This window comes from Oncorhynchus mykiss, chromosome 19 (assembly GCF_013265735.2).
Source record: "Oncorhynchus mykiss isolate Arlee chromosome 19, USDA_OmykA_1.1, whole genome shotgun sequence".
NCBI classification, from domain to species: domain Eukaryota; kingdom Metazoa; phylum Chordata; class Actinopteri; order Salmoniformes; family Salmonidae; genus Oncorhynchus; species Oncorhynchus mykiss.
Window position 1 is genome coordinate 55,872,607 of NC_048583.1, and position 14,162 is coordinate 55,886,768.

Consider the following 14,162-nt stretch of genomic DNA (forward strand, 5'->3'; position numbering starts at 1 on the left):
TTTTGGCGGGGAGTCCGTAGAGAAGGCCGTTGAAGTAGTCCAGGTGTGATGAAACCAAGACATGAATGAGGGTTTCAGCACTGGGGTCAGTGAGAGAGGGTGTGAGTCGTGAGATGTTTTCGAGGTGGAAGAAGGCTGACTTGGTGATGTTCAGGATGTGGGGTTCAAATGACAGAGTGGGGTCAAATGTAACACCAAGGTTCCTGACTGTTGAGTTGGATGGGATGGTGCAGCTGTCAGTTGTCATGTTGAGTTGGATGTGATGGTGCAGCTGTCAGTTGTCATGTTGAGTTGGATGGGATGGTGCAGCTGTCAATTGTCATGTTGAGTTGGATGGGATGGTGCAGCTGTCAGTTGTCATGTTGAGTTGGATGTGATGGTGCAGCTGTCAGTTGTCATGTTGAGTTGGATGTGATGGTGCAGCTGTCAGTTGTCATGTTGAGTTGGATGGGATGGTGCAGCTGTCAATTGTCATGTTGAGTTGGATGGGATGGTGCAGCTGTCAGTTGTCATGTTGAGTTGGATGGGATGGTGCAGCTGTCAGTTGTCATGTTGAGTTGGATGGGATGGTGTAGCTGTCAGTTGTCATCATGTTGAGTTGGATGGGATGGTGCAGCTGTCAGTTGTCATGTTGAGTTGGATGGGATGGTGCAGCTGTCAGCAGTCATGTTGAGTTGGATGGGATGGTGCAGCTGTCAGTTGTCATGTTGAGTTGACCCAGTGGCACTAAATCTACCAGATTAAAGGCATTAGGGATGAAACACGTTTCATTGAGAGGTGCGTAAATTGGACCACATTTCTGTCCAATCTGAGCATTTAAAATGTAATTAGTACTTTTGGGTGTCGGAGAAAATGTATTGGAGAAAAATGTGAATACAGTGCTTTCTTTAGGAATGTAGCGAAGTAAAAGTTGTCAAAAATATAAATAGTAAAGTACAGAAACCCCCAAAAACGATGTAAGTACTGCTTCAAATATGTATACTTAGTTACTTTACATCACTGACATTAGGTCTATGCTCATGGGCTTCTCAAGTTCAACCAGTGGTGCACAAGTTGACACAAATTCACACCTCTTTGAATGGGTAGGGCAGGATATCCTGTAAATCATTGCGTCTGTCCAGTACACGCAGCCGGAGTTGTCAGACGCGCGCCTCCAGTGCTTCATGGTGGATTACGTTATTGTAGTATGTACATTCGCGCACATGTATTAGGCTATAGAGATGTTTACGATGTAGCCTAACATATGCTGGTTTCAAGGTAACCTAATAGCGTTTATCTAGAACACACAAACACAGAAATACAGAACGCATCGAGGAAAGAGCCACGCTCTCAGGTAAGAGCACATTTCTTGCTGTTTTCTTAGAAAATGTATGTATTCATTTTTTTTTTACAGGAAAAGTAGCTAAATAGAGTATATGCTCTACACAGACTAGAATTCGCGTTAACATTCTGATTTAGATTTAAAATATATTTAGCTTTTCTTTATTAGCCTACCTGTGAACATTTTCGTTATTTTACAAGTATTTCGTGTTTAAAATGTTTAAACAAATGTACACGTCTAACATCTTTCACTGCGCTAATAATGAGTCTCCACTAGAGCCAGAGTTGACGCCAAGAAACCTAAATGATATTATACAGTATTAGAAAACATTGAACAAGCCGTTCTTAAAAGGGAAATCTGGGATTGGTACTCCATGTATGGACTTTCCTATGAATTACATATAGCCATTCATTCTTGAAGAATTTATACATAACTCATGAGTTTAGTTCAACTTTCCAACCCCTTCAGAACCCAAAATATCGCCTAAACATGTTTTATTACGTTGTTTGTATACAATGGAATAAGACACTAGTGTATTTCTAACATTTACAAATGGTTCAAATATAATTGTGATCTAATGGATGGTCAGTCCATGCATCCATAGCTCCGTCAAGGAATTTGAGAGTGGTTTCATTTTTCCAGCAACATCCCTCAGCTGTTTACCAAAAAAAATGGTGGGGTAACTGCTTTGTTGCTAATAATACTAATAATTACAAATTCTCATTTACAATGACTGCCTACCCGGGAACAGTAGGTTAACTGCCTTGTTCAGGGCAGAACAACAGGTTTTTATCTTGTCAGCTCAGGGATTCAATCCAGAAATCATTCGGTTACTGGCCCAACGCTGTAACTACTAGGCTACCTGCCACCCCAGGTAGGCATAATTGGCAGAATCTTCCATACACCCCCCAAAAAAATGATTAGTGAAGGTGCTGGATGCTAAATGCTAAATGCTAAACTGGAAAAAAGGAACATATTGTTTTACTTTTCCTATTGAAAAATGAGAATCCAAGTATAACTACAGTAAAGTACACACACTGAAGGGTAAAAAAAACATGTTTTGAGCAAAATAGTGTCTTTTAGACACAATTGTGAAATGCAAGTGTTTGCCAATTCAGTGCTTTGGTCTGATGGTGCACTCTGACGTAATTGGCATTCTGCCTTCCTTGTGGGAACAATAGGAGGACCAATTCAGTGCGTTGGTCTGATGGTGCACTCTGACGTAATTGGCATCCCGCTTTCCTTGCGGGAACAAATGAGGACCAGTTCAGGGCAAAGCGCAGAAAGACCCCCTCCCCCCACTTGTACTATGTCAGAGGAAATCAGGTGAATAAAGAGGTTCTATGGAAACTGGAGTGGGTCTTTAATGAAGGTAATCTGACCGACAGCTTAGCTTCTATTAAAGTACATTTGCATCTGACTGGAAGTGTGCAGATAGTTTGCATGAGTTTATGCGTTGCGCTCTTTCACCAAGTTGTAAAATGAACAGACACTGGCTACTCTTTGGCAAGAAACAGTATGTGAACCCTTTGGAATTACCTGGATTTCTGCATAAATTTGACATAAAATTTGATCTGGTCTTCATCTAAGTCACAACAATAGACAAACACAGTGTGCTTACAATAATTTGTTTTGTTATTCGTTAATTTGTCTTGTCTATATTGAATATATAATTTAAACATTCACAGTGTAGGTTGGAAAAAGTATGTGGACCCCTAGACTAATGACTTCCCCAAAAGCTAATTGGAGTCAGGAGTCATCTAACCTGGAGTCGAATCAATGAGACCAGATTGGAGATTTTGGTTAGAGCTGCCCTGCCCCATAAAAAACACACACAAAATTTGAGTTATTTGAGTTTGCTATTCACAAGAAGAATTGCCTGATGTGAACCATGCCTCAAACTAAATAGATGTCAGAAGACCTAAAATAAGAATGGTTGCCTTGCATAAAGCTGGAAAGGGTTACAAAAGTATCTCTAAAAGTCAGTCCACGATAACACAAATTGTCTATAAATTGAGAAATGTCAGCATTGTTGCTACTCTCTCTAGGAGTGGCCATCCTGTAAAGATGACTGCAAAAGCACAGCGCAGAATGCTCAATGAGGTTAAGAAGAATCATAGAGTGTCAGCTAAAGACTTACAAAAATCTCTGGAAGATGCTAAAATCTCTGTTGACGAGTCTACAATACGTAAAACACTCAACAAGAATGGTGTTCATGAGAAGACATCAAGGAAGAAGCTGTCCAAAAAAACCATTGCTGCACATCTGAAGTTTGCAAAAGAGCACCTGGATGTTCCAGCGCTACTGGCAAAATATTATGTGGACAGATTCAACTAAAGTTGTGTTGTTTGGAAGGAACACACAACACTATGTGTGGAGAAAAAAAGGCACAGTACACCAACATAAAAACCTCCCAACTGTAAATTATGGTGGAGGGAGCATTATGGTTTGGGGCTGGTTTGCTGCCTCAAGTCCTGGACAGCTTGCTATCATCCACAGAAACATTTATTATTAAGTTTATCAAGACATTTTGCAGGATAATGTAAGGCTATCTGTCCACCAATTGAAGCTCAACAGACGTTAGGTGATGCAAAAGGACAACCATCCAAAAGACAGAAGTACTGTGGCTTGTGAAAGTATTCACCTCCTTTGGCATTTTTCCTATTTTGTTGCCTTACAACCTGGAATTAAAATTGATTTTTTGGGGGGTTTGTATCATTTGATTTACACAACATGCCTACCACTTTGAAAATGCAAAATATTTTTCATTGTGAAACAAACAAGAAATAACACAAAAAAACTGTTCTTGAGCGTGCATAACTATTCACCCCTCCCAAAGTCAATACTTTGTAGAGCCACCTTTTGCAGCAACTACAGCTGCAAGTCTCTTGGAGTATGTCATTATAAGCTTGGCACATCTAGCCACTGGGATTTTTTGCCCATTCTTCAAGGCAAAACTGTCCAGGTCCTTCAAGTTGGATAGGTTCTGCTGGTGTACAGCAATATTTAAGTCATACCACAGATTCTCAATTGGATTGAGGTCTGGGCTTTGACTAGGCCATTCCAAGACATTTAAATGTTTCCCCTTAAACCACTAGAGTGTTGCTTTAGCAGTATGCTTAGGGCCATTGTCCTGCTGGAAGGTGAACCTCCGTCCCAGTCTCAAATCTCTGGAAGACTGAAACAAGTTTCCATCGAGAATTTCCCTGTATTTAGCACCATCCATCATTCCTTCAATTCTGACCAGTTTCCCAGTCCCTGCCGATGAAAAACATCCCCACAGCATGATGCTGCCACCACCATGCTTCACTGTGGGGGTGGTGTTCTCGGGGTGATGCGAGGTGTTGGGTTTGCACCAGACATAGAGTTTAAGATATGTTTTTGTCTAATCTGACCAGAGTACCTTCTTCCATATGTTTGGGGAGTCTCCCACATGCCTTTTGGCGAACACCAAACGTGTTTGCTTGTAATTTTCTTTAAGCAAAGGCTTTTTTCTGGCCACTTTTCTGGCCCAGCTCTGTGGAGTGTACGGCTTAAAGTGGTCTTATGGACAGATACTCCAATCTCTGCTGTGGAGCTTTGCAGCTCTTTGTTGCCTCTCTGATTAATGCTCTCCTTGCCTGGTCCATGAGTTTTGGTAGGTGGCCCTCTCTTGGCAGGTTTGTTGTGTTGCCATATTCTTTCATTTTTTTAATAACAGATTTAATGGTGCTCCATGGGATGTTAAAAGTTTTGGATATATTTTTTTAACCCAACCCTGATCTGTACCTCTCCACAACGTTGTCCCTGATCTGTTTGGTGAGCTCCTTGGTCTTCATATTTCTGCTTGCTTGGTGGTGCACATTGCTTAGTGGTGTTGCAGACTCTTGGGCCTTTCAGAACAGGTGTATATATACTGAGATCAACCTTCAATGTTATGTCATAATTACGTACAATTCTGGCAAATTAGTTCGCAATGAGCCAGGCTGCCCAAACTGTTGCATATACCCTGACTCTGCGTGCAATGAACGCAAGAGAAGTGACACAATTTCACCTGGTTAATATTGCCTGCTAACCTGGATATCTTTTAGCTAAATATGCAGGTTTAAAAATATATACTTCTGTGTATTGTTTTTAAGAAAGGCATTGGTGTTTATGGTTAGATACAGTCGTCCAACGATTGTGCTTTCTTCGCAAATGCGCTTTTGTTAAATCATCCCCCAGCGTTGCATCGATTATAGCAGGACATGCTAGATAAACTAGTAATATCATCAACCATGTGTTATAACTAGTGATATGATTGATTGATTGATTTTTATAAGATAAGTTTAATGCTAGCTAGCAACTTACCTTGGCTTCTACTGCATTCGCGTAACAGGCAGGCTCCTTGTGGAGTGCAACGAGAGGCAGGTGGTTATAGCATTGGACTTGTTAACTGTATGGTTGCAAGATTGGATCCCCCGAGCTGACAAGGTGAAAATCTGTCATTCTGGCCCTGAACAAGGCAGTTATTGAAAATAAGAATGTGTTCTTAACTGACTTGCCTAGTTAAATAAAGGTATAAAAAAATAACTAAATCGGCGCCCAAAAATACCGGTTTCCGATTGTTATGAAAACTTGAAATTGGCCCTAATTAAATCGGCCATTAATCAGTCGACCTCTACCAAACAGTTCTATTTTTGTTTCATCGGACCAGAGGACGAATACCCAAAAAGTACAATCTTTGTCCCCATGTGCAGTTGCAAACCATAGTCTGTCTTTTTTATTGCAGTTTTGGAGCAGTGGCTTCTTCCTTGCTGAGCAGCCTTTCAAGTTATGTTGATATAGGACTCGTTTTACTGTGGATATAGATACTTTTGTACCTGCTTCCTCCAGCATCTTCACAAGGTCCTTTGCGGTTTTCTGGGATTGATTTGCACTTTTCGCACAAAAGTAATTTCATCTCTAGGAGACAGAATGCGTCTCCTTCCTGAGCGGTATGACAGCTGCGTGGTCCCATGGTGTTTTTAATTGCGTGCTGTTGTTTGTACAGATGAACGTGGTACCTTTAGGAGTTTGGAAATTGCTCCCAAGGATGAACCAGACTTGTGGAGGTCTGAGGTCTTGGCTGATTTATTTTTATTTTCCCATGATGTCAAGCAAAGAGGCATTGAGTTTGAAGGTAGGTGTAATGGTTTTCCTCCTCTTCATCTGAAGAGGCGAGAAGGATCGGAGGACCAATATGCGGCGTGGTAAGTGTCATTGGTTGTTTATTAAACACATAAACTGAACACTCTATACAAATCAATAAACGCACCGTGAATAACGAAAACCGAAAACAGTACCGTGTGGTGTAAGACACGGAAACAATCACCCACAAAATAACAGTGAAACCCAGGCTACCTAAGAATGATTCTCAATCAGCGACAACTAACGACACCTGCCTCTGATTGAGAACCATACTAGGCCGAACACAGAAAAACAACCTAGACACACAAAACATAGAATGCCCACCCAACGGCCTGACCAACTAAAACAAACAATTAACACAATAACTAGGGTCAGAACGTGACAGTAGGCCTTGAAATACATCCACAGGTACACCTCCAATTGACTCAAATGATGTCAATTAGCCTATCAGAAGCTTCTAAAGCCATGACATCATTTTCTGGAATTTTCCAAGCTGTTTAAAGCCACAGTCTACTTAGTGTATGTAAACTTCTGACCCACTGGAATATTGATACATTGAGTTATAAGTGAAATAATCTGTCTGTAAACAATTGTTGGAAAAGTGACTTGTGTCATGCACAAAGTAGATGTCCTAACTGACTTGCCAAAACTATAGTTTGTTAACAAGAAATTTGTGTAGTGGTTGAATAACGAGTTTTAATGACTCCGACCTAAGTGTATGTAAACTTCCGACCTCAACTGTATGTGTTATAGCTGACTGTATTTGATTTACATTTACAGTATTTTGTGAAACTCTCAAATATGCTGGTGTGTGATGCACTTCCTGTGATATCAGGAAGTGATTCAGTGAATCAACAACTGCACAGACTGGATAGGCCTATAGCTATTCTGGGTGGCAGGTGGTAGCCTAGCGGTTAGAGAGGCAACGGGAAGTGAGCTGGCAACTACATGGTTGCTTGTATAAAATCTTAGATGCCATTGTGCCCTTGCGCAAGGAACTTAACACCCCACGACAACATCTCCTCGGCACCCAGTGTGGCACCTCTCTTAAAACCTGTATATGTATGTTTGTCTTTAAAAGCGGAAGTAAATCTTTGGTTGGACCTTGTATGCAATTGACCAATAAAGTGATTTTACTAGGCATGTACAAAGCCCTCGTGACTGCAGTAAGAGAAGTACTGAAGTGAAAATTAGTGAGTCTTGAAATATGAGTCATTTATATAGTATTCTCACAGAGGGAGTTCCTTGCTTTAGCAGAACCAACAGTGGAGTCGACCATGGGGATGCAAGAGGACTTAGCAGTGACCAGGACAGTGAACTTATCGACAGTCGGTAAAATAACCTTTCTGGACTCAGACTTCCGTTACACACTCTTCCCAGTGTTTTACGGTGTTGTGTTCGTACTTGGTCTGATAGCCAACAGTTAGTTACGTGCTGTTCGTGATGCAGCGCATGCAAGACACCAAGGCCATGAATGAGATCCGCATCTACATGGCCAACCTGACTGTTGCCGACCTCCTCTTCGTGTGCGCCCTCCCCTTCTGGATTGGCTACTACCACCACCGCGGTGACTGGCGCTACAGCGACTTCCTGTGCCGCGTCACCGGTGTGTTCTTCTTCATCAACACCTACTGCTCCATCCTCTTCCTCGCCGCCATCAGCGTCAACCGTTACTGGGCCATCACGCGCCCGCTGGATGCCACCTCGTCTGACCATTGGCGCCGCGGGGTGGCCATCACGGCGGTCATCTGGGCGCTCACTCTGTCCATGTCCATGCCGCACTTCTTTGAAACTGGCATCCAGGTGGACGACGGCAACGTATCACGCTGCTTTGAGAGCTACCACGACAAGACTGACGACCAGAAGCGGACTGTGGCCACCACTCATCATCGTGGAGTGCCTCGTCTTGGTCTTCTTCCTCGTAGTAGTCTGTAACCTGCTCATTGCCCGGGCCCTGCTCGCCCCAGTCCCCTACCCAGCATCGGGGCTCCAGTTCATACATACCCCGGGGGGTGAAGGACCAGGCCCTGCAGATGCTGTGAGCCGTGGTGGGGGTGTTCGTGGTGTGCTTCCTCCCCCACCCTGTGGTCCAGGGCCCCTGGACTCTGGCTGTACTGGAGATCAAGGAGGGCTGGGGCAGAATGGACTGGGGCCAGCGAACCAGGCAGTGGCTTAACGACGCCCACCAGGTCACCTTGATGCTGATGGGGCTCAACTGCCTCCTGGACCCTGTGGTGTACTGCTTCGCCACCAGGAGGTTCTGCCTGTACATCAAGGACAATCTGAAAAAGATGGGGAGGGGCAAAGGATGCTCGGAAACAGCCATCACACACATTTCTATGGTGGAGTGCAAGAATGTGAGCCAGCGGCTCCATAGTGAACAGCAGCAGCTGAAGGTTTAAATCTCTAGATTACATGATATTGTAGATATTGTGTCTAATGCTAATGCTGTTGTTAGTAACCACATCCTCAGGATGCTTCATTCCATCACACCCACACCTAACAATGAACACATAGTGCAGAACATGCACTCTGCTATGTAGCCTCATGTTCATTCAGACACATCACATGAACAGATGCACCACCACACAGCCCCACCCAGAGTATGGTTCCCCTCTAGATTTCCTTCCTGTAGGGATTTGTCCTGGCCACTGTGCCAGCTATAATCAGTGCTTTAAAGAATCTTTGGACCATTGATTCTTTGTTTTCACATTTCAGATGTACTGTACATTGTATCTCACAATGTATCTCACACTTTGATATTGTGACTTCAATTTAATCACGTTTCTTCCTGTTCTTCTAGTGTAATCAGAGAAGAGAAGCAGACATTTTATAGGGAACAGGAGCTTCTATAAAGGATTGCAAAATAGCTCTACAAACTCAGTCCCAAGCCACTAGACTAGATCCTTAGATAACATGGATATCAAATTACATTTTAAATATCACATGCGCCGAACACAACCGAACACAACAATAGTCCTATCACTGTTGGAGCCTTCTAAATTGGGTGCTGAACAATAGCTCTATAAACTCAGTCCCAAGCCACTAGACTAGATGGTTAGATAAAATGTATAGTCAGATTGTCCTATCACTGTTTGAGCCTTCTAAATTGGGTGCTGAACAATAGCAATTCATAAAAAAAAAATCCTTGTTCTTGAGCACCTAATATGGACATATATTCACACATAAAAATGAGGTTTTCAGGATGCTGGATGTCTGTCAAGTTCATGCATGTTGTGATAAACTAAGCTTTGTAATTGTGAAACTGTAATTGTGAAACTAAGAATTGCATTGATTTTAGCCTTACATGGTCTTCACCACTTATGGAATTGCAAAATGTTCATGTGTGGTGAGATGTGAAACTGTATTTGTTTTGCAATTTAATTTTGTAACAAAGCAAAGACACATACTGGGAGCTTTTTTTAAGTATGTGAAGCATCGCTATCCCCCTGGGCACAGATGTCAGTTCAACGTCTAGTATTGATTAACATTTGGTTGAGTTGTCAACTAACGTTGAAATTACGTGGAAACAACATTGATTCAACCAGTTTTTGCCCAGTGGGATTATTGTTATTGTAAAGAATAATCTTCACAATCCTTTTATGAGGCTGCCAGCTACTGAAGTATTAACAGAGACGTGAGGGTTATGAAGTTAATAGACCTCTGGTGTAAATGTTGCAGTAACTGTAACTCTATGTGTGTGATGCATTTAAAACACATTGTTTAATACACTGCACTGCATTCTCAATGTAAATATGAACTAACAGATATATTGTTATTGAAATGCCTCTTTTTTTGTTTCACACTCGTTTTTTTATTCAAAGCTTCCATTAAAAGATTCTGACAAATATCACTATGAATGCAGACAAATTAGAAAAATAAGACTTTTCAAACCTCTTTACTTTTTAGAGATCAAGTCTAGCTTCTCTTTAAATATTTAACAAACTCTAAACCTCTTAAGGCCAGTTCCCCTGACACAGATTAAACATAGTCCTGGATGAAAAAGCATGGTCAATAGAGTATCTGTCGAAATCGTTTTTTAGTCCAGGACTATGTTTAATCTGTCTCTGGGAAACTGCCCCACAGTGTTTTACAATGAGCAAAGGAGGATTTAAGAGGAATCATCCCAAGGTGGCGTAGGTATCATCCCCTGTGATGTAGGTGGGGTACAGGTCGCTGTAGGCTTGGTTGGTTTCACCACAGTTCATGTAGACTTCTCCCTCATTCCCAGCCTGGCCCTGACTCTTCCCCCTAGTGGTGACAGCATAGTGATCAGCATAGTGATCAGCATAGTGATCAGCATAGTGATCAGCATAGTGATCAGCTAATTATAATCTCATACACAGGAAGACAAATGTAAAACACACACATATAAGTTGTTCATCATGCTCTTACTTTGGTGCTTTTGCAGGTCCAGTATATCCTGGAAGTACATGGAAAATACGTCACAGTACATCAAACCAACACTCACAATGTATGAATGAACATTGTAGGCTTTTCAGAAACCTACTAGAGTCCTACACATTACATCCTGTAACTACAGTAGCCAACATGTCATAATTATAACTCTGCAGTATAGCCGAAGACTTGGTAGAACTGTTGATACAGTGCAGTACACTTGACAGTGTCACTCACCTTTGGCCGGTGCACTATTGGTGGCCAAGGTCTCTTGACCGGCCATCTCTTTGGCCCGCTGCTTCCAGAGCCACAGCAGCAACAAGGTCAGTAAGACCCCGGCAAGGAGAACCAGCACCAACCCTGCCACTCCTGCATACACACTGCCTAAGGGGAGAGGAGGAACAGTCAATTGAACTGCATTGACATTGATGTGCCACAGGCTTACACTAAAATCTTAAACTTTACAAACCTATGCTATAAAGTACTACTGTGCATCAACTATTGATACATACATTGAACAGCAGGGTTTGACAACATAAAACTATTGATAAATGCAATCCAAAGTTATAAAAACAGAATAATGACATGGCAATGTGAGAGGGACCATTTCAGTACATTACCTCTTCTTTTGGTACATTGTCACTATCACACCACCATTACCACACATCGTCATCAGCTCAGTTCTCTACTAATGGAACAAATCTCATTATCGTTCATCATTTCCTCAAACTGAGCTGTTCTCCATCTTGAGCTGAGAGGAAGCTAAATGTGTTGGACTCATATGAGAAATAAGGTGGATGTTGTGATTGACGAGTAGATTACCAGTCATGGGGAAGTAGACGATATAGACTGTGTGGGAGGGGCTTTGTTGCTGCTGCGTCGGGGAAGAGATGTTGCTGTAAGCATGGCAAATGTACTGCCCACTCTCACTTGCCATGCTCAGGGTCAGCTCTCGCCCCATGTCCACCTCCTGCCACCCACCCTGCTCGTCCAACCTGCACCAACTCCAGATGACAGAGAGTGGGTGGGAGGTGGCCTGACAGTACAGGGTGACACTCTGCCCCTCCATGGTGACCAAGTCCTTGGGTGTGGATGACACCCACACATTGGAGAGTCTCTCTAGAGAGAGGAGGGGACATGATAAACTACTTTGTGTTACTCAAATAAACACAGATTACAGATCCAGGCTAAATTCTTAGAAAAAGGTTTCGAAAGGGTTCTTTGCCTGTCCCCACAGGAGAACCCATTTTGCTTCCAGGAAGAACCCTTTTTGATTCCAGGTAGGATTGTAGAAGGATAGAATAGAGTGGGAGAGGGGGGAGTAGATTGTAGAAGGATAGAATAGAGTGGGAGAGGGGGGTGTAGATTGTAGAAGGATAGAATAGAGTGGGAGAGGGGGGAGTTGATTGTAGAAGGATAGAATAGAGTGGGAGAGGGGGGTGTAGATTGTAGAATGATGGAATAAAGTGTGAGAGGGGGGTGTGGATTGTTGAAGGATGGAATAGAGGGAGGGGGGTGTTGAAGGGTGGAAGCAGACAGACTACAATGCTGCTGGGTCATTATCCTAGCCAGGGGGGGGGGGGGGGGGGGGGCTGTTACTATAAACACTGACATAACTGTGCTGGGTTCTGCTCCGGTGAAAAACAAGTCAAAATAATTCAGCCTGGCTGAACTACTTAACTCTCCCTGCCTCCTATGCTTCTGTCGTCTTATTGATTTTCCAACAGGCAGCTTTAACTGCAGTCCCTGACATCTCTTTGTGTCTCTACATGAGTAGGGTTTTCTCGCATACGTCCAGGAAGCTATTTGGCGTTGCCTTGGTGTTGGCTGTGTTTGTTCCCCTGGGACGGGAAAATAATTAGTGGGTGAAAAAAGTTGAAAAACACAATCCCCTATTCTAGCATCCACAAACATGCCATGACAATTAACCACTTGTTTTGTGATAACTATGAAGTTAACGGGAGTTTTATGATTTAAAATAACTTCCAGTCACGTACCTACCACAGTCAGGTTTACTGCATTGCTGTCGTACCTTGTTCCATTGTAATAACCTGAACACTTGTATTCTCCAGAGTCCTTAGTGGTGACAATTAGAGTCAGAAAGTTGCTGTTAATGTTCATAGCTGTGCATGTGGTCTGGTTCAGATGGTACCAGGTGTATTTGTTCACAACAAATGATACCATACAAAACATTTTGACGGTCTGACCAGCAGGCATGACCGGCGCTCCAATCTGGAGGATCAATTTGGCCCGTTGGCTCTCCTGGAGAAAAGCTGTCAAAAGAGACAGAAACAATGGTTAGAGAAGGCAATTAAAAAGCACCTGCTTGTAAATGGAACACTTACTATACGAAATGGACACTTTTAGCCTTAACTACACTGTACTCACCAACTGGTGACGCAATGTATATTTTAATGGGATAGTGTTGGCAGATTTGTTGTGATGACTGGAATCATTAAAGGTCCAAATCCTAATTTGAGATCCATGCACTTCGACATTTGCGTAAATTATGTAAATGGATGGTAAATGCAAAAAAACATTGAGTTACGGGTGCAGATCTCCAGTTAGGATTCAGCCCTAATACAGTACGTACTTAATATTAACCAATATACAGTAGAACATAATGAGAGGTCTTACCTGGTTTAACAAACAAACAGAGCAGAAGAAAAAGAAGTGGCATGTTTAGTAGCTGTAGTTTTTTGATATACACGTTGACGACTGATACGATGACACTCTGGACCTGTATGTTTAAGGTGTTGTGCTTTACTCTGTCTTAAAGTCCCGATGGGGGAAGTTTAAAATGGGAAACAAAAGGGACAGGAACTTTGAGCTTCCTCCTGACTGTTAATCTGTTCACAGAGTTTCATCCTCGGGTTGAACTGGAATAATATTGTTGCATGTCTACGGTTTAAATAACCTTTCTGTTTATATCTGTCCAAGCAGCTTTGTTTCTCCACATCTCTACTATCTGTTCTCAATGATTTAGTAATAACTCACTCCAACTCAACTCACTCTAATCTCTTGAGGCTTCTGTGAGTCGCCATTTCATTCACCTCACAAAGCTTGGCCAACTTCAATCTCACCCTGAACTTTATTAGCTAGGTTCCATGTTATCTACTGTGACAACAGAAATACTGAGCGCTAATGACATGTTCCCCTTCAGAAAGAGTATACTCTGTCTTGGGCTGGGGTAGAGGTTACATATAGGCTCCATCCCAAATTGCACCCAATTCCCTATAGAAAGTATTCATACCCCTTTGCTTATTCCACATTTTGTTGTGTTACAGCCTGAATT

At 42.4% G+C, this 14,162-nt stretch overlaps 1 protein-coding gene and 1 pseudogene across 1 annotated transcript; one reads left to right on the plus strand and one right to left on the minus strand.

Annotated features, from left to right (window-relative positions):
* The window catches only part of LOC110498388, a 30,587-nt pseudogene extending 20,491 nt beyond the window's left edge, over nt 1-10,096 (plus strand).
* Nucleotides 10,097-10,275: 179 nt separating this feature from the next.
* Nucleotides 10,276-13,585, minus strand: LOC118941491. Its single transcript, XM_036955121.1, has 6 exons — nt 13,505-13,585; nt 12,865-13,140; nt 11,690-11,986; nt 11,105-11,251; nt 10,865-10,892; nt 10,276-10,720 (listed from the first exon to the last, which is right to left on the minus strand). The coding sequence occupies exons 1-6, from the start codon at nt 13,545-13,547 to the stop codon at nt 10,591-10,593; spliced, it is 921 nt and encodes a 306-aa protein (XP_036811016.1). The 5' UTR covers nt 13,548-13,585; the 3' UTR covers nt 10,276-10,590.
* Nucleotides 13,586-14,162: the final 577 nt, after the last annotated feature.

Excerpts from the sequence above, each read along its gene's own strand:
- LOC118941491 (XM_036955121.1), bottom strand. The coding sequence starts at position 13,547 with ATGCCACTTCTTTTTCTTCTGCTCTGTTTGTTTGTTAAACCAG. Across the intron at positions 13,141-13,504 it reads CTGTTTGTTTGTTAAACCAG|CTTTTCTCCAGGAGAGCCAA; the intron begins GTAAGACCTCTC and ends CTCTTTTGACAG. Across the intron at positions 10,893-11,104 it reads CAATAGTGCACCGGCCAAAG|GATATACTGGACCTGCAAAA; the intron begins GTGAGTGACACT and ends ATGTACTTCCAG.